General features: G+C 37.3%; 1 protein-coding gene and 1 pseudogene across 1 annotated transcript; both read left to right on the forward strand.

Moving 5' to 3' along the window:
* TMBIM4 (transmembrane BAX inhibitor motif containing 4) lies at positions 1-26,440 on the forward strand. Its single transcript, XM_025882947.2, has 7 exons — positions 1-181; positions 13,119-13,227; positions 14,218-14,323; positions 17,626-17,659; positions 19,585-19,702; positions 25,616-25,661; positions 26,214-26,440. The coding sequence occupies exons 1-7, from the start codon at positions 85-87 to the stop codon at positions 26,418-26,420; spliced, it is 717 nt and encodes a 238-aa protein (XP_025738732.1). The 5' UTR covers positions 1-84; the 3' UTR covers positions 26,421-26,440.
* Positions 14,342-16,738, forward strand: LOC141374123 (glutathione S-transferase P pseudogene; annotated as a pseudogene).
* Positions 26,441-27,265: the final 825 nt, after the last annotated feature.

Genomic DNA, 27,265 nt, shown 5'->3' on the forward strand with positions numbered 1-27,265 from the left:
GCTTCATCCCGGAAGTGGGTTGAAGGCCGTTGAGCCCGTGTCGTTTCCCTAGCTCGGCGGGGTTGCTGGCGTGCTGCTGCCGACATGGCCGACTCCAACCCCCGCTACCCCTGCTCCTCCATCGAGGACGATTTCAACTATGGGAGCTGCGTGGCCTCCGCCAGTGTGCACATCCGAATGGGTACGTTCTCACCCCCCGTCCCTGCGGGCGGCCCCACGCCGAGCCTACTGCGCTGTCGGCCTCTGGGGGTGGCTTTCGGCTGCCTCCGGCAGCTCCTCCCCGGGCCCGGCCCGCAGGCGGAGCGCGGGTCCCCAAGGGTTCAGAGGAAAGCCCTGCTTCCTGCTCCCCGCCCCCGCGCCCCGGGCTCCGCGGAAGAGCGCTCTCCCCCGGGAGTGGGGAGGAAGAGCTCCCTCGGCTTCGCGGAGGCACCCAGAGAGAGCGCGGCTCTGGGGGGGCGTGGTGGCCCCATAGCTGTGCGCTCCGTTCGGGAACCTGAACTGGGGCGCATCCCACTTTCATCCTGGCTTCCTCCGCGCAGAAAGGGACATGAAAACCTCGGCAGCCTTAATTTGCCATCTTTGTATTAAAAGAAATCAAGGGTTACTTTTTGAGGTGAAAAGAAGTTTATTATGTGATTATTGTGATGTACACCGGAATGCAGTTATTTGCTTGCATGTTTTGGTTTATATCCCTACCCATACATAACCTTTCCCACTTTGTTATAATCCATGAGCCTAAGTTGACACATCATTATCACCCAAAGTCCATAGTTAGAGTTCACTCTTGGTGTTGTACATCCAATGGGTTTTGACAAATATGCAATGACATAGATCCACCATTATAGTATTATATGGAATAGTTTCATTGCCTAAAAACCTCTCTGGGCTCTGCCTGTTCATCCTTCCCTCCCACCAGCCCCTGGTAACCACTGATCTTTTAACTGTCTCCATAGTTTGACCTTTTCCAGAATGTCAGATCGTTGGAATCATAGAGTATATAGCCTTTTCAGATTGATTTCTTTTACTTAGTAATGTGCATTTAAGATTCCTCCATATCTTTTCATGGCTTGATAGCTTATTTCTTTTTAACACTGAATAATATTCCATTGTCTGCATGTACTTCAGTTTACTTACCTACTGAAGGACTTCTTGGTTGTTTCCAAGTTTTGGCAGTTTTGGTTAAAGTTACTACATAAACATTCATGTGTAGATTTTTGTGTAGTCATCAGTTTTCAACTCATTTGGATAAATGCGAAGGAGTACAATTGCTGGATGGTATGGTGAGAGTGTTTAGATTTGTAAGAAACTGTTAAACTGTCTTCCAAAGTAGCTATACCATTTTGCATTCCACCAGCAATGAATGAGAGTTCCTGTTGCCTGATGTTCTTGTCAGCATCTGGTGGTGTCAGGTTTTGGATTTTGGCCATTCTAGTAGGTGTATAGTGGTATCTCATTGTTTTAATTTGCATTTCCCTGATGACATATGATGCTGAGCATCTTTTCATATGATATTTGCTATCTGTATATTTCATTCAGTGAGGTGTCTGTTCAGGTCTTTTGCCTGCTTTTTAAGTGAGTTGTTCATTTTCTTATTGTTGAGTTTGAAGAGTTCTTTGTATATTTTGGATAACAGTCCTTTTATCAGATACATCTTTGCAAATATTTTCTGTTAGTCTGTGGCTTCTCATTCTCTTGACTTTGCTCATATTTTAATTGGGTTATTTGTTTTTTTGTTACTGAATTGTAAGAATTCCTTATATATTCTAGGTATTAACCTCTTATATATATGATTTACAAATTTTCTCCCATTCTGTACGTTGTCTTTTCACTGTGTTGATTGTGCCCTTTGATGCATGACAATTTATCTATTTTTACTTTTGTTGCCTGTGCTTTTGGTGTCATATTCAAGAAATTATTGCCAGACCCAATGTCATGAAGCTTTTCCCCTGTGTTTTTTTCTAGGGGTTTTTATAGTTTTAGGTCTAATGTTTAGGCCTTGAAATTATTTTGAGTTAGTTTTTGTATATGATGTAAGGTAAGGGTTCAACTTAATTCTTTCATGTGTGGATATCCAGTTTTCCTAGCACTGTTTATTGAAGAGACAGTGACACCTTTCCTTCATTGAATGGTGTTGGCATCCCTGTTGAAAATCACTTGACCGTATATGTGAAGGTTTACTTCTGGTCTTCTATTCTATTCCATTGTTCTGTATGTCTGTCTTTATGTCAGTACCGCACTATTTTGATTACTCTCACTTTATAACAAGGTTTGAAATCAGAAAGTGTGAGACTTCAGACTTGGTTCTTTTTCACTATTATTTTGGCTGTTCAGGGTCCCTTGAAATTCCAAATGAATTTTAGGATGCATTTTTCTATTTCTGCAAAAAAGGCCATTGGGATTTTGATAGGGATTGATGTGGGGTTCGGAGCAAATGGTCACGAGAGAATTCTTGAGTTTTTTTTTTTTTTTTTCCGGTACAAAGAGGTGCTTTTATTATAGTACAGGGACAGGACCCGTGGGCAGAAAGAGCAGCGCTTTTGCTGTATGAAGCTGGTGATTATATGCGTACTGTTCAAGGGGGAGGGTACATGCAGGGAGTATTAGCTCATAAATGTCTTATTTGAATTTCTACTCATAAAACTGCTTTCTCAAGATTTCTCCTGTGATTATCACTCAGCTCAATATTAACTATCAGTGAGATGTACAAGCAGTCATGAGACCCTCTAAGAATGTAGCAACCAGCACTTATTTGATCCTTATCAAAACTATGGGGGCTATAGGTCAGCTTTCTGGGCCAAAGGTGAACATTTTTCTGTTTCTATTCCTCATCAGGGATTACATTAGATCTGTAGCTCTTTTGTGTATGGTATGGACATTTTAACAATACTAAATCTTCTGATATTGTTATGTGAACATTGGATGTCATTTATTTGCGTCTTTCAGTAGTGTTTTGTAGTTTTCAGAGTACAAGCCTTTTACCTTCCTGATTAGATTTATTTCTAAGTATTTCATTCTTTTTGATGCTATTGTAAGTAGAATTTTTTTTCTTAATTTGCTTTTCCTTTTTGGCTTGCTCATTATTGGTGTATAAAAATGCAACTGATTTTTGCATGTGGATTTTGTATCTTGCAACTTTGTTGAATTCATTTGTTAGTTCTAACAGCTTGTGGAATCTTTAGGGTCTTCTACATGTAAGATCATTCACTTTGTCAAGACAGATAATTTAACTTTTTTTTCCCTTTCCAATTTGGTTGCCTTTTATTTCTTTTTCTTGCCCACTTGCTCTGGCTAGGACTTCTAGTACTATGTTGAATAGAAGTGGCAAAAGCCTACATCCTTGACTTGTTCCTGATCTTAGAGGAAAAGTTTTTAGTTTTTCACTGTTGAGTATGATGTTAGTTGTGGGCTTGTCATAAATAGCCTTTGTTATGTTCAGGTAGTTTCCTTCTATTCCTAGTTTATTGAATCTTTTTATCATGAATCGTTGTTGAATAATGGCAAATGCTTATTCTGTATCAACTGAGATGTCATCTGTTTTTGCCTCATCATTCTGTTAATATGGTGTATTATATTGATTGATTTTTGTATGATGAACCATCCTTGCATTCTAGGAATAAAACCCACTTGGTCATGGTGTATGATCCTTTTAATCTGCTATTGAATTCTGCCAGCTAGTATTTTGTTGAGGAGTTTTGCATCAATATTCATCAAGGATATTGGTCTGTAGTTTTCTTTTATTGTAGTGTCTTTGGCTTTGATATTGGGGTAAAGCTAGTTTACAGAATGAATTTGGAAGTATTCTCTCCTCTTCAGTTTTTTGGGATAGTTTGTGGAGGGTTGGTTTTCAAACTCAGCTTTTTACTATATGTTTGTTTAAACCAATAAGGCACTCTCAGATTGCATTCATCTGTAAAGTGGACAGTGACCGATGTGATACATTAGAGTAATTAAGAACTGTTACTGCAAGAACAGAGAGTGGATTAGAACTCCTGGCTACCATATAGATAACAGAGGGAGAATGAGTCTCTGCTGATCCCAAAGGTGATAAAGAAAGAGAATCAGTTACTTCAGGGAAGGACAGGGATAGAAAATGGCAGCTAGTGCAGCAAATTACATTTCTATGGATGTGGTATCAGATGTGTGAATAGAAGGCATTTATTAGAGAAATTTTATTGAATTAGTATACTGTCATTAAGGAAAAATTTGAATCATTAATATACATTTAATAGATAGACTACATTTTTTTAAACTACATTTTTAAAGGGACACCTGGGTGGCTCAGTCGGTTAAGCATTTGCCTTCAGCTTGGGTCATGATCTTGGGGTGCTGGGATCGAGCCCTGCATCGGGGCTCCTTGCTCAGCGGGGAGGCTGCTTCTTCCTCTGCCTGCCACCCCCCCCCCGCTTGTGCTTGCTCTATCTTTCTCTCTCTAACAAATAAATAAATAAAATCTTAAAAAAAATAAACTACATTTTTAAAAAAAGCAATCCCTTTTTATTGAAGGTAAAGGTAGTGAGGAAATAAAAGTTTTGGAAGTCTCAGTTGCTGTCCTTAAGGCATTGGTTGGGTTGGCCAGTGGTCAAACTAATCTGTGATAGCAACTTAATGAAGTTCTAAGCTGCCAGGTCTGGAGGGAATTTAAGGAAGGAAGTGAGAGTATGTGAACCAGAATAATCTAGGAAAGCTTCAGGGAGGAAATAGAATCCCAGTGGAGGGCTGGGTTTGGATATATAAATGCTAAAAAATTTTGTAATAACAATATTGTTATTTTCTCTGGAATTACAGTCCCTAACATAATAAACACATATGTTTTACAGAAAACTAAGTTTCAAGACGCTTGTCTAAAATAGCATAGTTCTTTGCAGTAAGGTTGGGGGACTAGAAACCAGGTTTCATAATCCCTAGGTAAATGCTCTTTCCACCTGTCTGCATATGTAGACTGTTTTTAAAAGAAATAATTTGCCTTACACTTGATTTACCGTCCTATGTCTCACATCGCTATAACAATGCTGATCAAAATACCAGAAACTCAATAATTCATGAATATTTAAATAATGCAGGAGCATTTTACTTAGGAGCTCTGATAATTGGTTTGGTAATTAAGCTGACTACATCCGTATTAAAAAACCGGTTCTCATCTGTCTCTGGTTCTTTACTAAATAAATGGTAAAACAAAAATGCACCCTCACCCTCACTTTTAAAGCAAATTAAGCTTTTTTTTTTTTTTTTTTTTAGCAGGTTAAGTTAGCTAACCTAATGCCTTAAGGAGAACAACTGTGACTTCAAAACTTTTACTTCCTCACTGCCTTTAGATGCAGTAAAAAGAGGTTCCTTTAAACATGTAATGTGTATGTTTTCTGGGAGATACTTTTGGAATATTATATCTAAAATGTCATGGCTCATTGGGGGAAAACACAAATCATGAGGCTACAGACAAATTATGTGAGAATGAATTTCTGAGTAAAGTCTCTATCTTGAGCTCTTTACAGTACCAATTAACCTAGTTTATATGAGTAATTGTAATATGTAACATATAATAGTCATGTAACATATATGTAACATGTATAGTCTAGTATATATGTAACATAATAGCATATAATATTAAGCTAGTCTGTTTTAGCTATATGTATATTTGTGAAACAAATAAAACATACTATTTTATGGACTCAGAAGCACAACATTATAATCTATGGGATTATATTACACATTACTGCAACTTTGTATTTTCATTTATAATTTTTTTATTTAAAAAACAGCAGTACATATAGCTTTATTATATTCGTTTTAACTACAGTGGGCTTTCATAGTATGTATGCACCATAATTTATTTAATCATTTCCTCTTGATATTTATATTTGATATATTTAGGCTGTTACTTTTTTATTTCTTCAAATAGTGCTGTAGGGACAGTCCTTCCATATATTTGTGAATTTCTCCAAATATTGCTCTAGGATGAATTTTCAGAAGTGAAATTATAGGGTCAGAAGAGTATGTGCATTTTAGATGTGATTGATGTCATCAGCTACCCTCAGATTTTACCTGTTGACTCTCAACAAGCAATATATGAGGGTACCTTTTTTGCACCCTCACCAACACGGAGTATCATCAAACTCTTTAATATTTGGCAGTCTGTTGGAGCAGGGGTTGGCAGACATTTTCTACAAATAGCCAAACGGTGAATATTTTCAGCTTTGTGGGGCCTTGAGGCCTCTCTTGCAACTACTGAACTCTGCCTATATAACGCAAAAGCAGCTGTAGATGATACATACATAGGAGCACATAGTTGTGCCCAATAAACCTTTACTTATAAAATCAGGTGGTGGGCTGGAGTTAGCCCATGAGCCTTAGTTTGCTGACTCTCTTGGTCAGTAAAAAATATTGCCTTGTTTTAATTTTGCATTTTCCTTTATCTGCAAAACCATTGGGCCTTGTACTGATATTAAGGATATAGCAGTGACTAGACAACATTTCAGTCTTTATGAATTGTAATTTGGATGGGGGAGCTGGGGAGACAGACCCTAAAGAAATAAGCAGATAGATTACTAACTTTGATAAGTTCTCTGAAGAAAAGAGAGTGCTGGAACAGATGCTATGGTTTCGAGTGGCAGCAGTTTTAGTTAAGGAATGGTCAGGGAAAGAGCTCTTGAAGGAGATGGCAGTGGTGATGTATGAGAAGCAGCTAGCTACATTTATTAATTATTTATTGCTTTATAAAAAAAATTACCCTCAAACTTAGTAGCTTAGAACAACACATAGTTATTATCTCACATAGTTTCTGAGAGTCAGGAATCTGGAAGAGGTTTGGCTTGGTTCTGGCTCAAGGTGTCTCATGAGATTCTACTCAAGATGGGGGCTGTGGCTGTAGTCAGCTGAAGGCATGACTGGCCTGGAGGGTCTGCTTCCTGGAAATCTTATTCATGTGGATGTTGACAGAAGGCCTCTCAGTTCTTTGCCACATGACCTTCTTCATAGGGTGCTGTTGTGTCCTCATGACATGGAACCTGGCTTCCCCCAGAGCAAGTGATCCATTAGAGAGCAATGAGGAAGCCATAGTGTCTTTAATGAACTAGTCATGGTTATCACACACCAACACATCTCCCTTATTGTATTCATTCGAAGCAAGACACTCAGCCCAGTCCACACTCCAGAGGAGGGGATTTAGGCTCCACCTTTTGAAGGTCTGTGTCAGATAATTGGTAGGCATGTTTTAAACTACCACAGCGTTTCCTCTGGTCACAAGTTTTTCTGTTCTCCACTTGCAAGCTAATACCCTCTTAGAAGTCTTATTCCAGTATAGCATCAGTGCAAAATCTAGAATTTTGTCATCGAAATCAATTTCAGATGTGGATGAGGCCTCTTGGGTGTAGTTCCTTAATATCCTCTGAGTGTATTTCCTCTTGAAGACTTTGGAACTAAAGAGTCTGTACCCACACACCCAGTATCCAGTGGTAAGACAGGCATAATGTGGTAGTATTTTTTCCAATAAAATTCTTCAAAAAACTTTGTGAGTTTCCTGTGATTCTTAATGGTTCACTTCATTAGATATAAGCCACACCCAGAAATGTCTTTGAGTGAGCTTAGAGGAGTGACAATTTCCTCAAGCTTCTCAGAAGCCCTCTTGCTTGAATGGTTTTTCTGAGGTGCAAAATTGGAAATTTGTGAGGTTTTAACAAAGGATTTTACAATCACATCTTCTGTCTCCCCTCTTGCATTTTAGTATAAGCAGTAAGAGGCCAGCAAGTACCTTCAATACTTTGGAAATCTCCTTAGTTTGATGCCACACTTTGTTAGGTACATTTTCTACTTTCCATGTTCCCAGAGGTGGCAGTGTTGCTAAATTTTTTTTTTGACACTACAAAACAAGGATTTTCTTACTTTCCTCCAGTTTCCAATAAGGTTTTCCTCACTTTCCTTTAAGCTGTGACCCACAGCCTCCTCAGAGGTATCATCCTTCTATAAACAGTTTCTTCAAGGGTTTTTGAGCTTTTACCTTAAAGACCTGCCATCTTCCACCCATGCCTGATTCCAAAGCCTCTTCCATATGTTAGGTTTTTGGTTTGGCAGGACCCCACTTTCAGGTACCAAAATCTAAATGAGTTTTCTATTGCTGTGTAACAAATTAGCACAAAACGTAGTGGCCTGAATAAATATTTTTTTATTAGTTTTTAAGAGCAAGGCATCTTACTGATTCTAGATCAGGATTTGTCATATGATCTAGTCAGAATGTTGGCTGGGGCTGAAGTCAACTGAAGGACATACTTCCAAGAAGGCTCACTCACACCACTATTAGCAAAAGACCTTTTTCTCACTGGCAGTTGGCAAGAGACCTCACTTTCTCACTACATGGATCTTTCCGTAGGACTCCTTGAGTTTCCTTACAACATGGGCAGCTGGCTTCTGCTGTAGCATTCATTCTCTGTGGGGCCAATAATGGCCTCGAAGAGGGTGAAAACTGGTTCTTGAGGTGGAGGGCAAAAAAATCTCAGATTTTACAATGCTTTGTAGTCTTCCAAAGAGCCATGATACATAAACAAATGTACAGTTTGTTTGTGGCATTAAAATTTTATTGGAGGACTATTAGGAAAATAATATCCAGAAGGCTCCTTAGGCACACAATGAAAAACGGTTGAGAAACAGTGCCTTAGAGTGAGTCCTCTAAGAAAGAACAAGTAGGTAGCTGTATTACTTTTTTTTTTTTTTTAAATACTTCGGTTGATTTATTTTATTTTTTAAAAAGATTTTATTTATTTATTTGACAGAGAGAGAGAGATCACAAGTAGGGGGGCAGAGGGAGAGGGAGAAGGAGGCTCCCATCCGAGCAGGGAGCCTGATGCAGGGCTTGATCCCAGGACCTGAGCCAAAGGCAGACGGTTAACTGACTGAGCCACCCAGGTGCCCCTATTTAATTTTTTTTAACTGAGGTATAAAAAATTGCCTCTTATGACCTAGTATTAGAAATAACACACATTGTCACTTCTGCCTTATTCTTTTTGTTGGAAGTGAGTCCCTTGAAGGGAGTGTCAAAAAGTGTGGATGTTTTAAACCACCATTCCATGTAAAGAAGGAAAAGGCATTCCAGGCAGGGGAACAGCAAGGGCAAAGGCCCAGACAAAGAAGGAGGTTGCATGCTTGGGGAACAGAGAGGTAGGCAGTGTGGGTAAAGCTAGTGAGGAAAGTAAGAGTGGTGTGAGCTGAGGTTGCAAAAGTTGTATATCGGGTAGGGCCTTGTAGGCCCCATAGAAGCTTTTAATTTTATTCTAAGTGTTTAAGCAGGGAGTCACGTGACATGGTTCATTTTATAAAAAGATCACCCTGACCGCTGCGTGGAGGATGGTTTGGGACAATAGGTGGGACAGGAGTGGAAGCATGGAGACCCATAAGAAGAGCACTTTAGTAGCAGATGAGAGATCCTACAGCCTGTAACTAGAAAGATATCAGAGGAGACCAAAGAGGTGGACGTGTTGTGATTTGTGAGTGGGAGCTCCAGGAGGTGTGGATGGGTTGGGAGAAGGGAGGCAAATCAGAGATGATGCCCACATTTTTGGTGTGGGGAATGTTGGTGCTGGTTACTGATGAGACTGGGAGAAGGACAGATCTGGGTAGAAATGAAGAGTTGCTGTTTTGACTGTGTTAAGTTTGAGTAGAAAGGGGGTAAATAAAAGTAGAAGGGGGAGAAATCAGGATTCAGAAACAATTGAAAGATAATTGCTGTTTGGCTTGCATTCTTTTCCTATTGGCTCTTTTATTTTTCTCTGTGAGCTTGGTATATATAGCCTTTGCTGTGTTTTATATTAGTTATTCAAAATGGGTGTCAGATGTTGCTTTTTCTTTGGATTTGATTTAAGATCCTTTTTATTTTTTATTTTATTTATTTTTTAGAGATTTATTTTAGAGAGAGTGCACCCACGTACAAGTGGGGGGAGGGGCAGAGGAAGACATTCAAGCAGACCCCCTGGTGAGTGCAGAGCCAGATGCAGGGCTCCATCCCACAACCCTGAGATCATGACCTGAGTGGAAATCAAGAGTCAGAAGTTTAACTGACTGAGCCACCCACATGTCCCTAAGGTCCTTTTTAAAAAGGGTCTAGAAAAGTTGTAGTCTAGAATATCGGCATAAGGATTATTTTTATGACGAATTTATTGGCTTAGCAGAAGTTTATTTTTTTAAAAAAAGATTTTATTTTTAAGTAATCTCTACACCCAATGTGGGGCTCGAACTTACAACCCTGAGATCAAGAGTTGCCGTCTCTGGGAGGCTGGGTGGCCCAGTCAGTTAAGCATCTGCCTTCAGCTCAGGTCATGATCCCAGGGTCCTGGGATCGTGCCCCATGTCGGGCTCCCTGCTCAGTGGGGAGCCTGCTTCTCCCTTTCCCTCTGCCTGCCGCTCTCTCTGTCAAAGAAATAAATAAAATCTTAAAAAAAAAAAAAAGTTGCATTCGCTACTGACTGAGCCAGCCGGTTTTCCCAGTTTAGAACAGGTTTCTTTAAAATCTTTTTCTAGGGCGCCTGGGTGGCTCAGTCGGTTAAGCGACTGCCTTCAGCTCAGGTCATGATCCCAGGGTGCTGGGATCGAGTCCCACATCGGGCTCACTGCTCAGCAGGAAGCCTGCTTCTCCCTCTCCCACTCCTCCTGCTTGTGCTCTCTATCTCTCTGACAAATAAATAAATAAAATCTTTAAAAAAAAATAAAATCTTTTTCCATTTCAAATATTTACTGGTGATAAATAAAAAACACAGATTAGGAAGGAACTGAACAATGCAGATCATCTTTAGTCATGTTGCTCAGAGAAAACCATTATTAATACCTTAGTGTATATTCTTCCAGTCTTTAATTATAGTTGTGCATACACTTGTGCATACACACATAAACAAATAAACATTAAATACACTATTTTGAACTGTGGAACAGTTCCAAAAAGTAAAAATTAACATTAACTTTCACCACTTAATTGAGAAAATACATGAAATGGGTTTGAGTTATGTGAGGTACATAATAAGGTATCAAAATTAATGAATATGATTTTTTTGCATTCTGGAAAATCCCTTGAGGGAATAGTAGTTTGGCTTTTAGTTTTGTAATTAAATACGCAGAAAGATAGCCCAAATAACATTGTCTATGACAGTAATATGTGCTTTTCTCTGCTTTTGTGAAAAAGGTGGAAATGACCTTCCACAGCATGCAGACATCAGGGCCTTTTTAAGGAAGTAGGTTAGAGATCTGTTGTGGAGATTAGCACTGATTATCTCCTTTCCGTTCAAGATATATACCTACATGTGGGCCAAAATACAACTGGTAATCAGTGTTACTGTGAGTCATTGGTTCAATTATATGTTCCATAAGACCTATGTAAGACATCAGGAAAAACTCACTGTATATTATGGAAAAGGTAACAGAGGGAAACATTAACTAAGATATAATTTGGGGTCATTTTAAGGATTAAATCTTTGGTATTTATGAAAATTCCTTTATTCTTATAGAATATTTATTACTTGTTTTTTGGCTGACATGCCATCAAAGTACTTCATTCTCACTTGGGAAGCCAGGTTTTTAGTAGGAAGTCTTTTCAAAGAGAACATTTATTGTATGAGCATTGCCATGAGAAGCAAGAGATGATGTTTTATCTTGTTTATTCGGTGAAAGTCATTCAACAATGTTTTTACTGCCTGCCTAAGCAGTCAGTGCTCTACAAAAGTTATGTGGCTCCGCTATTGTTTTAGAGTAATACAGTTGAGTGGCAAAATTCACCTTTCATAAATTCAATATAAATTATTTAAAAGCAAATAAAGGGGTGCCTGGGTGGCTCAGTCATTAAGCATCTGCCTTCGCCTCAGGTCATGATCCCAGGGTCCTGGGATCGAGCCCCGCATCGGGCTCCCTGCTCCGCGGGGAGTCTGCCTCTCCCTCTCCCACTCCCCGTGCTTGTGTTCCCTCTCTCGCTGTGTCTCTCTCTGTCAAATAAATAAATAAAATCTTTAAAAAAAATAAAAGCAAATAAAATGTACTGAGTATTGTGTGCCATCCACTTGGCTGGTTGTTGGGTATAAAAATGAGTGAGACATGTTCCCTATTATTAGGGAGATTTTTAGTCTTTATAGTTTAATGGGAGTGAAGGGCCAGTAGGCTTATTATAAGATGAAGTGATTGGAAGTATGTTTAGGACCCTTTGGGAACAGAAGGAGCGTTTAATTCAACTGGGGAAATGAGAAAGGCTGTATCTTGAAAGATGACTAGCAGCTAAGCCGGTGAGGGGAGAAGGATGTTATTATCGGTATGTGTACATAGAGGAGGTGGAAACAATATTTTTTTTCTTTCTGAAACTGGTGGTGAGTTGGGTGTTCACTGTATTTATATCATCTGTATGTCAGATGACTTTACTCAGTTTTTTAATTATTAGGCTTTGGAGTTGATTTATGGATGCTAGTAAAATATGCTGAAAGTAAGAATTTCTTATTGTATAGAAACTAGAGGCAGAAGTACTATAAGTGAGAAATAAAAGCAGGTGAGTAAAAGTAAGTTTATATATTATTTGCCTTTTAGGGATAAGTTTTCATTTTGAGAAAGCATTTGTACTGCTTGGAAATTAAGATTTCTTTTTAAAGTTTATATCTAACCATGTTTTCTCTTCCTGGTTTTCAGTCTCAAGATAGATTTGTTGTTTAGAAATGTTCTATTTTTAATCCTTTGTTGTATGCTGCTGTGTACAAATGTGTTTCATACTTTCTTTTTATTTTGATGAAAGCATTTTCTTTTCTTTTCTTTTTTTTTTTTTAAAGAAAGCTCTATGTCCAGTGTGGGGTTTGAACTCAACAACCCCGAGATCAAGAGTCGTATGCTCTACTGACTGAGCCAGCCAGGTGCCCCATTGCTGAAAACATTTTCATTATGGGCTATTAATTTTTTTTTAACTCATGCTTCTTGGGGGATGGTTACCATTTACAATTTGTGATTTCTTTGGAAGTGTTTTTTTGTTGTTGTTGTTTAGTTTAAGTTACAGACCACATTATTTAAATTTAAAGATTATATGTAAAAATTTAATGTTTCTAAGAATAGATTTGATCTTGCTGTCCTATGATAAATGCTTAAGAAAATAGTCATGTGTAATTATTTTTCTTTTTCAGCCTTTCTAAGAAAAGTCTACAGCATCCTTTCTCTGCAAGTTCTCTTAACTACAGTGACAGCTTCTTTTTTTATATACTTTGAGTCTATACGGACATTTGTCCATGAAAGGTAAGGTGATGATTCTGAAACATTTTCAGCTGCTGCTTATGATCAAAAGGCCATATTATAAGCAAAGTTCTTTTTTTTTCTATTCACTTCTGAGGTTAGAATGTAAAAAATGTTCATTATTAACTCAAGTAAGACTAGTTTTGTTTTGAGAAGAAAAATGTTCTGCAATATGGTATTTACCTCTGAACTTTTTAGCTTATAGTTTTGTAGGGTTAAACCTTCATCTCCTCAGATATAAGAATTTTTACTGTATGCAGCTTTTTTAAGTGTTTGGGGTTTTTTTGCTTTTATTGTATCTATGCCTAGTCCCCAAAGCTTAAGACAGCGCTTGAAAAATAAAGGTACTTAATAAATATATGTGTAATTTTTCTTAGTGTTGGCTCATGACTAGGATAATTTCACTGAGAAATTTCACTGAGAAAAGGAGCTTCATATGGTTCATCCCTAATTTGTTTAAGATCTGACCTCCAAAATAATTATTTCCATGGCTAAAAGTTATATAGATTTTGTATATTAAAGGAAAAATAAGGAATGAATATTTTCTGGGAAGTAGACAATTTTATCATCCCTCCCCCTACAGAAAAAATGAGTTTGCTGTTTGGGGTAAAGTTCTTTAATTTAGATTACAGCTGTAGAGTAAATGTATATAAAATTTGCTTATGGTTTAATAGCTACTCTTTACTGTATTTCTGTTAAAAACAGTATGCTAATTGCAAAAATGATTCAGATATGCTCGAAGTTCATGAAGTAAAAAGGAAAATTCTTCCTCATTCATTGTGGGCTCTTTTCTTTGTCTTGCTGCTCCTCCCCAGCTCACACTCCTCAAATTCCCTGAAAGGAAAAATCATTCTTTTGACAGTTTGGTGTGATTCCTTCCAGATTTCCTTTTCTTACTTTCACAAACAAAGAAAATAGACAAATTTTATTAAATTGGTTAATACTATTTGTACTGTTTCTAAACTTAAAGATGCTTTTAATTTTGTCTTTCAGTCCTGCCTTAATTTTGGTGTTTGCCCTTGGATCTTTGGGTTTGATTTTAGCATTGACTGTAAACAGACATAAGCATCCCCTTAACCTGTACCTGCTTTTTGGATTTGTGAGTATTTTGACAATATCTGTTACTTTAACATTTATTCCTATTTGTTAACTTTATTATTTAATTGAATGCAAATACATATATAATAGTAGCAGAATGAAGTTAATGTTTTTAATAAGTTCAATAAAGTTGAACTTTAATAAGTTCAAGTTTATAAGTTTAATAAATTACAAGTAATTTTAGAATTTTTAACATTTGTCAGTTTCAGAGTTTTTTTTCCCTGTAACTATTATGGTATAGTGGAAAAAAATCGTGAAGTGGAATCTCATGACCTGGCTTTGCCACTTTCTGGTTATGTGACGTTTGGCATGGTGTTTAGCCTTTCTGTACCTAAGTCTGGTCATATGTAAAATGAACACATTGAAGTGGATTATCTCTGTGATACTTTGGACCCCTGATCTGTGATTTTCTTGGGAAAAAATTATAGCCTTAATTTCATAGACCTTAAGTTAAAATCTTTTGAAAAACTTCTCATTGTTATTTTTTATCTTAGTACTCTTTTCTTTTAAAGTACCACTTTGCTCAATTGATGTCCTCTACTAATATGTTTTAATATCATAAGTGGGGAACTTTAGTTCATGTTTGTTTAGATGTTTCTGAAAATGAAAACCCAAACTACTACCTATAAAAACCCAATCCTATGATATGACCAGAATAAGTTGGTAAGGCTCAAGTCATATGTTTCTTAAATTATTTTTCTCACTCTCTTATCCAGTATGACTTTGGTTTCTAACCAAAAATTTACTTCAGAACATTTCAAACTAATATTAATAATATTTATAGTTAAATAAGAGTGAAAATGCTATTTACCAGATTCATTTGCTTTAAACTAAAGAAAGTTTGTGAATTCTGGGAACAAGTTAGAAAAGCTCATGACTTTGGAAATTTCAATTATAGGAAAGGTTCTTCATTTAAATCTTAGGTTCTTTTGTTTCCTGAGTACTGTTTTAGGGTGGTGTTACATTTTCTAGTATTGTCTTTTCTCCTGTTCATACTCTCCCGTTTCCTTTGGATACTTGAGTATGGGGTAGGATTTCTTACCTAAAATCATGTCACAAATATCAAGAGTGAGGTTTAATCATGTTTTTCCAGAAAAAAATATTTCTATCATCTTTTGCTACCACTTCTGACACTGCCAGCAACATTATGACAAAATGTGGCGGTGCCTTCATTGCCTCCACATCTGTGTACAATTTCTAATGCCATTTTTGCTCTAGTTCTGATAGGTTTCTTGATTTCAGGTGGGGAGAGTTACAGGGAGTGCTTCTACCAAGAGTATGAGTATATAACTACTGTTGTTACTTCTGGCTTTGCCTTTGTGATATGGTCTATCAGATAGTTTGTAAAATCTAACAAGAGTAAGCATTTATTTATTTATTTTTTAAAAAGATTTATTTACTCAGAGAGAGCCTGAGAGTGAGTGGGGGGAGGGGCAGAAGGAGAGGGAGAGAGAGAGAGAATCTCAAGCAGATTCCGGGGTCAGGGTGGAGCCCGAAGTGGGGCTCCCTCTCTGGACCCTGAGATCACGACCTGAGCTGGAATCAAGAGTCAGATGTTTAACTGACTGAGCCACCCAGGCGCCCCTAAAGTAAGCATTTAAAACAAAATAAAGGAGGAGCTGTGCTGCCAACCTCCGTTGCCACCGCCGTCGCCACCTGCGTTGCAGCCATGCCGCCCTACACCATTGTCTGCTTTCCAGTTCGAGGGCGCTGCGAAGCCATGCGCATGCTGCTGGCTGACCAGGGCCAGAGCTGGAAGGAGGAGGTGGTGACCAAGGAGAGCCGGCTGCAGGGCACGCTCAAGGCCTCCTGTCTGTATGGGCAGCTCCCCAAGTTCCAGGACAGAGACCAAATCCTGTACCAATCCAATTACATCCTGTGACACCTGGGCCGCTCCCTTGGGCTGTACGAGAAGGACCATCCGGAGGCAGCCCTGCTGGATGTGGTGAATGAAGGTGTGGAGGACCTTCGCTGCAAATACGTCATGCTCCTCTACACTAACTACGAGGCACGAGGCAGGGAAGGAGGAGTACTTGGAGGCACTACCAGGGTACCTGAAGCCTTTTGAGACGCTATTGTCCCAGAACAAGGTGGGCCAGGCCTTCATCATGGGCAACCAGATCTCCTTCACCGACGACAGCCTGCTGGACCTGCTGCTGATTGACCAGGTCCTGGACCCCAGTTGCCTGGACTCCTTGCCCCTGCTCTCGGCCTGTGTGACGTGCCTCAGCACCCGGCCCAAGCTCAAGGCCTTCCTGGTCTCCCGCCGAGCGCGTGAACCGCCCCATCCACGGCAACCGGAAACAGCGAGAGTTTGTGGCACGCCCCCGTGGGAAGCGGGGGCTGCCTGCCTTCCTTTCTCCAGGACCAATAAAGTTGCTAAGCGAGAAAAAAAAAATAAATAAAACAAAATAAAGGTATGTAGTTAAGGAGAAAGAGAAGCTAGAGGATAAAACTCAATATCCCTAAATCTTTTATTTGGGATATGTGTTCAGCTACATGTGACATGGGTGAAACAAGATGGTTTACTTCTCTTTCATGTAAAAATCTGTGTGACTGTGTAGTGAAGTTGTCAGGGGCCCAGGCACCTGCTGTGGTTCAAGTACTCCAAAAGTATTGTATGACATAAGAAAGCTCACCACCATATCCACATTCCATCCAGTTATTTAAAAAAATGAGAGGAGAAAAGGGAGAGCAAACCCCTTTGCTTTTAGTATTTGTACACCTCTCCACTCCCATTCTGTTGGCTAGAATAAAGTCCTATGACCAGATCTAGGTACGAGAGAGGCTGAGAAATGTATTGTTTAATCTGAACAGCTAGCTATGTGTCTGGGTAAAAGTTCGTTACTAGGGAAGAAAGAGAGAATGAATACTGGGAGACAGTTTCAGGACTGCCACACTAAAGTGCTATGTAAATATTTTATTCTTCCTGTGTTGGTGTGTGATACTGAAGTTTTATGAATGTGCATATCATTTGCAATTTCATTTTTACTTACAGAGAGTGAGAAAAATGGAATTTCCCATACTATTTCTGGATCTTCCTGTTACAAATATACAGAATCTAGTTAGGGTTTAAAGAGTGATAGGATCACTATGAGAATCTAAGTCTTCTCACTCAATACACTGAGGTCTCATTTTCATTATGGTAGGCTTATCATGTGTCCCATGTAATTCACAAGGCTGCTCTGAAGCTAAAAAGAGATCATGTATATGGAATCACATGGGACTCTTAGAAATTAGAACATGTACATGACATAGTGTCAATTTTATGTGCATTTATGTAATTCTAGTTTCTTTTTTTAGACACTATTCGAAGCTCTGACTGTGGCCTTTGTTGGTAAGTCATAATTGTGCTTCTATATGTTACAGTCACGTTTTAATGTAGATAAATCTTTTGAGTTAAAAGGTGTTTGGGACTAAAGCTTAACATCATAGGATGTCATATTTCAAATATATAGCATAGGATGAAGAATTTGTAAAATATAAGCCAAATTAAATGTTTATATAGTTCAACTAAGCTTAGAGGAAGTGGAAAAGAGTTAGGAAAACAATGGGAATGAGAATAATACTCATATATGTTTATCCATTTATAAAAACAAGAAAACTGTAGCTAATCTTTTCCCCCTAATTTAGAGAGATCTTAGAGGAACTGATAAAATATATTTTGAGCAATGTATTATCATTATCACATGAGCCGAGCTTCTCAGATTGCTGCACTGAGCTGTGCTTTATTATTATTATAGCCACATACTTCATCAAATGGCCCCACAAGAAACTTGGTAATTTCTGCTTTATCTTTGATATCAAATACGTCTTTGAAAGGAAGTGTCTGTTATAATTATTTAATGCATGTAATGCCTCAAGTAAAAAAATTCATGGTTTATTGACAATAAAAATTCAGATTGCCTCAAAATGATTAACCTGGGGTACAAAAAAGGCTAGAATGAACTATTACTGTCAGTAACAGTAAATTGTTAATTATTATGTTTAATATATTTGTCTTTTCCTTTTGTCATTACTGCTTTTAACCTTTCTATGCCAGTTTTATTGAATATATTCGGTAATTCACTTCTTCCTTTTGTAAAGGAATCATAATATAAGTAATAACAGCTATTAAAATAAATAAAATTGAAATTTCTCAACATAGAAAGGAAGTATTAACATTTACTTATTATTAATGTTACTATCTATTAATGTTATCATCAAGTCCATCTATGTCCTCCTTGACTCCCACCATTTGTAACAGATATAGGAGAGAGATCTATTTCAGGGTTATTGGAAGTGTGGGTAGAAATACATAGATGGAACATTATTTTCCTCATTAATTATAATATTCTTTCTATCTAATCTTACACTGAAATTGTTGACAAGCAAAATAATCTCATGTTTTTTTTCATTTCTGCATTCACCTTCCTAATCCTGTAGTGATAGAAATAGAGAAATTCCAGTAATGTAGCATTTAGGAATAGAAATTAATCCTTGAAGAATTAAAAATTACTTAAATAGTTTTGGGTTCAAAATACTTAACTTCCTTTAAAGGGGTTAGGTTTAGCATTTTGTTAAAATGCTAAGCAGTTGTATTACAATTACAATAGACACAGTCAATCTAGATGTTCATTCTAAAAGTTCAGAAGGGAATTTGGTATGTGTTCAGAAAACCCCAAATTATGTATTCATTGTATGCATTTTTGGGTGTAAAGCAATCAGTGGTTGGTTCCTGTTCTCTGCAGGGTTGGTGAAAGGCAGACAACCCCAGACAGTCCCAATATTTTTCTTGCCTAGTTTCTTTGATTGGACTGGTGAACTGGGTATGCAGTTAACCAGGTGATTGCTAAAATTGCTGCTACAGCCCAGAAATTCCCAGCCAGCCACAGGACCCAGAGTCATCCCTATTGATATTTAAGTCGTAAAGGACAATCACCACAGATGGTGATAAAACTAAGCTGGGACAGAGATGGGTGAGAGTCATTCTACCATATCCCTCAAACTCCAAACCTGCTAGCTGTGTCATACCTCTCCAGTCATTTCTTCAGCTTCATAATGATGTGACCACCTTATTTTGTATGAATGACTGTTGATTGTGGTATGGGTATGGTTTTACTGTACCAGTATTAAAGGCTAAATAAAGAATCTTTTCATAATTATTTTTATTGGCAAGTAGTACAGGAGAAAAATAGCATTTCTGTTAAATGCCAGGAAAAAAAGCTGTTTTATATAGAGTATGTTTAAATGCATTTTAATCAGTGTTTTTTAATTTTACAGTTACTTTCTATGACGTGTATATTATTCTCCAAGCATTTATACTGACTACTGCTGTATTTCTTGGTTTGACTGTATATACTCTACAGTCTAAGAGAGATTTCAGCAAATTTGGAGCAGGGTAAGTTATATATTCATGGCTATAATAGATAAATATCTTTAACATTATAGGTCATCTTAAGATACCTTTAACTTTGGATATTGTCTTTTAAAATGGAGGTGATGAGGGGCACGTGGGTGGCTTAGTCAGTTAAGCACCCAACTCGTGATTTTGGCTCAGGTCATGATCTCATGGGTCGTGAGATGGATCCCCAAGTGGGGCTCTGTGCTCAATGGGGAGTCTGCTTGGGATTCTCTCTCTCCCTCTGCCCCTCCCCCCTCTTGCATGCTCTCTTTCACTATTGTGCGCGCTCTTTCAAATAAATAAGTCTTTAAAAAAATAAATCAATAAAAATAACATGGAGGTTGATGAGAGGACATTTCTCTGAGTACTAACTAAAGCCAGGCTCTACACTTCCAGAACATACAAGGAGATGGAAAGTGGCTTTGAGTCATTTGCTTCTGCCCTATATTGAAAGGGAAGGGAATGCCAGAAACCCCCCCCCCCCCCGCCAGTTTTCTAGAGAGGCTAGGCTTGTATACTCTATGAATGCTATGGAACTTACCTACATTATTTAGGTCTTTGTCTTAACATAAATGTTACCAAGACCATCCACTTCTTTGTGGCAGAAACAAGGTAAATGACCCAGGTGTTGATGATATCTGCATAAACTTTAAAAACTTTTTGACCTTTCTCGATTAACCTGTATCCTTCTTCAAACTAATAAATATATGGAATGATACTTTTTATATTAGGATAATGGTAGTGTTGCCCTCACCTGGTAAGAATGTATATACTCGTCTAAGCTCACAGTGGCTTCCTGTGGACACATCATCAACATCTTCTGTTCTTTTTCCTGTTACAACACTAAAACTTTACAAAACCTCTTGCAAAACATTCTTTCATCCCCTCCCCCCCCAATCCAGATTAACAGAAATCTCTATTGGGATAAAATATAATTGGTCAGCCAGCACTGACAATGGTGCAGGATGCTTAACTAGTTGCATTAGAATGGAGTGTGATTTGGAGAGAGAGGCAGCATTTTTTTTTTTTGCTTCCTGCTTTTTGTGTTTTGGAGGCTGTATACATTCGTGTGGTATATATGATGAAAGATTTGCTCTTTTCTTCTTTCCATCCCAGTCTCCAACTGCACCCCTCCTTCCTATCCATTCTAGTATAGTCTCTAGAAATCCCATTCTGGTAAACAATCTTACCTGTATTTCAGCCACTTCCTAATATATTTTTTCTTCCTATTTCAGCTGAAACTTGATTCCTCCTTGAGAACACTGTTCTCCAGCTGCTCATTCTCACATACCCTGTATTGTTTCAGGTGGGGGATTAGTATTGAAACTGCTGGATTCGTATAGAGAACCCCTGGTCCTACTTTCATTATTTCCTTAAAGTGCTGGAAATTCATTGCTATAAGGTTTATGTTGTAACATTTGAGTATCTGGGTATACATTTCCCAGTCTTCCTCATTACTGCCACTGATTCCCTTTGTTCAAGCTTCCCTCGATTTTTTTTTTTTTTTTTGAATTTTAAGTAACCTCTGCACCCAGTGTGGGGCTCAAACTCACAACCCAAGATCAAGAGTTGCATGCTGTACTGACTGAGCCAGCCGGGTGCCCCCAACCTCCTCATTCTTTAAAGACTTTAGCATCAAACCACATGTTAGGCCCATCTATCACCTTAGCTTCTCAATGTGTCTGGACCTCTTCTTCAGCAGCTTTTCATTTCCCTGCCATGGCTACACTGTGGACCTTGTTGTCACTAGAGATTGTTCCACTGAAGAAATCTTAAATGCCAATGTCCAACTTTCTTTCTTTCTTTTTTTTTTTAATTTTATTTATATATTTGATGGAGAGAGACACAGCAAGAGAGGGAGCACAAGCAGGGGGAGTGGGAGAGGGAGAAGCAGGGTTCCTGCGGAGCAGGGAGCCCGATGCGGGGCCCGATCCCAGGACCCTGGGACCATGACCTGAGCCGAAGGCAGACACTTGATGACTGAGCCACCCAGGCACCCCCTGACTTTCTTTCTTAAGCCTTCTACTCACTCTCTCATTTCTTTGTGCCCACAACACCTATCTATTATGCTTGTTCTTTGACAACTGCTGTTGCTGTGATAAACTTCATCATCTCCATGAAACTATGCCAGGCTAACTTATTAGCCTGTGAGTAGGGTAAAACCTTAGATGCGTTATAGTTCTTAATACCACCTTCCCACACTCCTTGGTGCAGAAGCTTCGAAGTTTTCCTAAGGTTTAAGTATGAAAAAGTAAGTCCTGAGTCCATTTTAATCCTGAAGGATCTATACTATGTGGTGGCATGATATTTGATTCTAATTTAGGTATTCCAGATGTATCCAGGGAAATTTTGTGGCCATTCTAGCACGAGAATTGAGAGCTGGAATGTCACCATGCCTTCAGTTTACCACACTGGATTCTAATGCTATGTATACTTAATTTCTGATTTTATTTTTTTGTTGTTAAATAACATATTTTGCATGATTTCAGTCCTGTAGTATTTAGTGAGATTCATTTTATGTTACTTAGTAAATGTTCTTTGTGCACTAGAATGTTAGTGTATTCTATGTTAGTAGTTATCTCTGGTAATATTTTTGTCCTAAAACCTACTTTATTAATCTAGCTACCCCAGCTTTCTTTTGATTGTGTTAACATGGTATATCATTTTCCATCCTTTTATTTTTAGCTTCTTTGTGGCTTTACAGTTAAAACAGTTTTCTTATAGGCAGCATATGGTGGCTCTTGCTTTTTTTTTTTTTTTAATCCAATCTGACCATCTCTGCTTTAATTAGAGTTTTTAGACCATTGACATTTAATGTGATTATTGATCTGGTTGGGTTTAAGCCTACTATATTGCCATTTGTTTTCTTTCTGTCTCATCTGTTCTTTGTACCTCTTTTCCTCCCTTTGGATTATTTGATTTGATTTATCTCCTTTATTAGTTTTTAGCTATAGCTCTTTTACATAGGGGTTACACTAGGTTTTACAGTATACTGCCTGCCCTTCCTTCCTTCCTTCCTTCCTTCCTTCCTTCCTTCCTTCCTTCTTCTTACTCCAGATTTTTTTTAAGTTTATTTATTTATTTAAATACTCTCTACAACGTCAGGCTTGAGCCTATGACCCTGAGATCAAGAGTTGCATGCTCCAAGGACTGAGCCAGCCAGGCGCCCTTACAGTATACATCTCTAAATCATCATAGTCTACCTCTAAATAATAAACCATTTCCTGTAGAGCATAGTTAAACATCTCCTCTCCCCTACCTTTGTGCTGTTGCTATAACTTTTAGTTCCACATAAGTTATACACCTCATAATATATTATTACTTTTGTTCCAGACATTGAATTATCCTTTAAAGAGATTTAAAAATAAATGAAGTCTTATGTTCACCCACATCTTTGTCATTTCTGTTCTCCATTTCTTTGTGTCAATCCAAATTTCCATCTTATATTTCCCTTCCGCCTGAATGATTTCCTTTTAATATTATTTTATTTTTAAAAGATTTTATTTATTTAGAGAGGGAGAGAGGGAGCAGAGCACACGTGCACACAAGCGGGGGTGGGGGGGCAGTGGAGGGGCAGAGGAAGAGGGAGAGAGTGAATCTGCTTAGTGAGAAGCTCAATCTCGTGACCCTGAGATGAAAACCAAAGTCAGCCAAAACCAAGAGTCAGACGCTTACCAACTGAGCCACCCAGGTGTCCCCTTTCAATATTTCTTACAGTGCTAGTGTCTTATTCTCAGCTTTTGCATGTCTGAAAAAAATCTTTATTTCACCTTTGTTTTTGAATGTTATTTTTGCTGAGTGTAGGATTCTAGATTTTTTGTTTTTTTAGTATTCTGGTTTATGTATTTTTGACAAGAAGTCTTTTGTCTTTATCTTTGTTCTCTGTACATAATATCTTTTATCCTCCAGCTACTTTTCATATTTTCTCAGTAGTTGATTAACATTTTTGGTAATTTGATTATGATATTCCTTGGTGGTTTTTTCATATTTCTTCTGCTCCTTGGATTTACCAATTTGAAAAAGTTTTCATCAAATTTGGAACATTTTCAGGAATTGTTTCTTCAAACATTTTTATGTATCCCCTTTCTCTTCTCTGTTGAGACTTCAACATACATGTCAGGCTTCTTGATGTTGTTCTACCTTTCATGGTTGCTCAGTTTATTTTTTTTTTCCCCAATTTTCTCTCAGTGATTCATTTTGGTTAGTTTTTGTTGCTATTTTCAGTTTGATAATCTTTTCTTCTTCAGTGTCTCTAATCTGCTGTTAATTTCAGCCAGAATATTTTTCATTTGACAATATATTTTTCATTTATGGAAAATTAGTTTAATTTGTGTCTTTTAAAAATATATGTCTTCCATTTCTCTTTTCATAGTGATGCTTTCCTCTACCTTCTTGAACATACGGAATATGTTTTTTTAATGTCATTTGTTTACTAATTCTATCATTGTGTCACTTCTGAATTTGTTTCTATTGATTAATTTTTCTCATTGTTATAGGTCATATTTCCTGGTTCTTTTGCATGCCTTTATAATTTTTTATTTGATGCTGGCCATTGTAAGTTTTAAATTGTTGGGTGGTGAATTTTTTTTTTTCCTTTAAATATTTTGGTTTTATTCTTCTAGTAAGCTGTTAAGTTCCTTGGAAACTGTCTGAACCTTTTGACGCTTGCTTTTAAGCCCTTGTTAGGTGGGTCCAGAGTAGCATTTAGGTTAGGGCTAATTTGGCCGCACTGTTGGGACAGTACCTTTCCAAGAATTATTCAAAGCCCCATGTCTTAGGAGGTCTTTCCACTTTGGCTGGGGTGAATGTGAACTATTCCTGGCCCTGTGTGGGCTTTGAGGATTGTACTGCTTCTCCATGGTGTTTCTTCCCCCAGCCTTTGTCACTTCTTCATATGTATGCATTGATCTGTGCTCAGCTAAAGACTGGAAGGGAATTCTCTGCATATCACCAGAGCTAGCTAGCTCTCTTTATAAATCCCTCCTTTCTGGAACTTTGCTCCACAAATTCTAGCCACCATGGCCTCTCTGACCTCTGAATTCTTACCACTTCAACTCAGGGAGACCAGAGGGCTTCATATGGGTTCTTGTTGGCACGCTTTGGTCTGGAAACACTTTCTAGCTGGGTCAGTTACAGAGCTTACCTCCTTCACTTCCCTTATCTCAGGAATTACTGTGGTGTGCTGCTTGCTGTTCAGTCATATGTTTTGTGTGGTTTTTATTTAAGGAGAGAGGGTAAATTTGACCCCAGTACTTCTTGTGGCCTGAAGCAGCAGATGTGTGTTTGGGCTTGTAAGTCTCATATTTGGTAACAAAGGACTGGACTGCTTAGATGTCCTTTGTCATATATTTATACTTTATGTTATAATACATAACTATACATTATATATAATATGTATGAATGGTAACTCATAAAATTATAGCAGTGGCAAATTTTTTATTTGCACATATTAATTTCTATAATACATTAGAATAAAATACAGAGTACATTGGGAACTTTAATAGATATGCATGTTCACAGACTAATTTGATATTGTTATTTGGTTTAAAACTGCAGTTATGTTTCATTTGTTCATGTGTATATTTTCTAAAAGTCTTACAGGTCTCTGTCTTAAAATGCTTCTAGTGATATTTCTGCTTATATCAATATTTTCTTTGTGTTCTGGTTGAAAACTTTAAAGACGGTACTTTCAATTAGTTTTGTTCACCATAAAAACAAATGTTGAGTAGATGGCTGTGTTTTTCAATTTCTGAGTATTCTACAGTATTCATTGTATGTTTATGAACTCTTATATTTTACTTGTTCTTTGGCAATTATCAGGATGGATTTATTTCTTCAGAAAATGTTGCATCAGTTTACATAGTTGGTAAAGGAACACTATTCTAAATTACTAATATTTTGTTTTTATAGACTGTTTGCTGTTTTGTGGATTTTGTGCTTGTCAGGAATCTTGAAGGTAAGTTGTTTTTAAAATAGTAACTTGAAATATAATTCTGGCCATGTCAATATAAATAATCTCGAAAAGCTGTAAGAGGTACTCTTATGATAGGACACTTAGTTATAATTATCTGGAATATTTGTATATAGAATGATTAAAAAATTATCTTAAAAAAAATCAAGGTCTTAGGTTAATATTATTGATTAAAAGAAAGATGAACATATGACTTAAATTACAGAGAAAGAGGCCCTCACTTGGAATTGCTAACCTCCCAGTGGCACATATAATTCTGAAAAAGCAATGTTTTTTTAAAATAATTTATATTTGGAATGCTACTGTTCGAAGTTGTGGGTAATTTAATAGAAAGGAGGATATCCATTGATTCATCCATTCATCCTTTCATCCAATAGAAATGAGGATGGATCTGCCTTGCCTTTTTCTAATTTTAACATTTGCATTCCAAGTTGTAAAGCATTAAATATGTATATAGCATATGTAACTCAAGAGCAAGTAACTTAAGTATGCTTAATACGGTTCTTAAATATAAACTGATTAACTTCTTGCCTATAGTTATTTTTCTATAGTCAAACAATGGAGTTGGTCTTGGCTGCTGTGGGAGCCCTGCTTTTCTGTGGATTCATCATCTATGACACACACTCACTGATGCATAGGCTGTCACCTGAAGAGTATGTGTTAGCTGCCATCAGCCTCTACTTGGATGTCATCAACCTATTCCTGCACCTGTTGCGCTTTTTGGAAGCAGTTAATAAAAAGTGATTGAAAGCAGTATATGAAAACTGATTCATTAAGTAATAAAGTTTGAGATTATAATTAACTATTAAATACTTTTGTGACTTTCTTCGTATGGTATGTACTTCTGAGCTATTATATAGTATACTAGTAATATCAGTATTACTATTGTATAAAAGTGATTATAATAATAATTCTGATTATATGTAATATATATAATATTAAATATGTGATATAATTACTAGATTATATACTAATAATATAAATCTTACTATTCTTTATGGTATCTCATTTCTAAATCCTTGATTTAGAATCTCAGGTGGGAGATATCAAAATTCTGTTTTTCAGTTTTTTCAATCCTAAATTTGCCATATGTAGATTGTTCATCTGCAATTCAAAAATAATTTCTTGAGTAGATTAGACTGTCAGTTTATCTGTGTCTAGTGATTTTATCTAAATTTTTCCTTAATGTTAGATTTGATTTTGATTTTAAAGTACTTGTGTCCTTACCATTATAAAGTATAAATTTCCTTTTACTAGAAGATTTTGATCTTATTTATTATTTAGAAAGGAAAAAGTATAAAAGGTAAATTCCATCGAATTATTCAGCATTACATTAAAATGTTAATGACATTTCATTATACAGTGATGAATTAAAAATGAGATGTCTTCTTGAAAGTCAGGTATTTTGACATAAAACATGACATTATTAGTTTTTTTTAAGTACAGGTTCCATATAAAAATTATAGTGGCCAAGCAAACTTTTGCAAATGCCTTCACTATATTAGTTTGCTAGGGTGCCATAACAAAGTACCACAGACTGGGTGGCTTAAACAGAAATTTATTTCCTCACAGTTCTGGAGGCTAGAAGT

This window comes from Callorhinus ursinus, unplaced genomic scaffold (genome assembly GCF_003265705.2).
Source record: "Callorhinus ursinus isolate GAN/ISIS: 27379988/994484 unplaced genomic scaffold, GSC_fseal_2.0 scaffold14, whole genome shotgun sequence".
In the NCBI taxonomy this organism is placed as follows: Eukaryota; Metazoa; Chordata; class Mammalia; order Carnivora; family Otariidae; genus Callorhinus; species Callorhinus ursinus.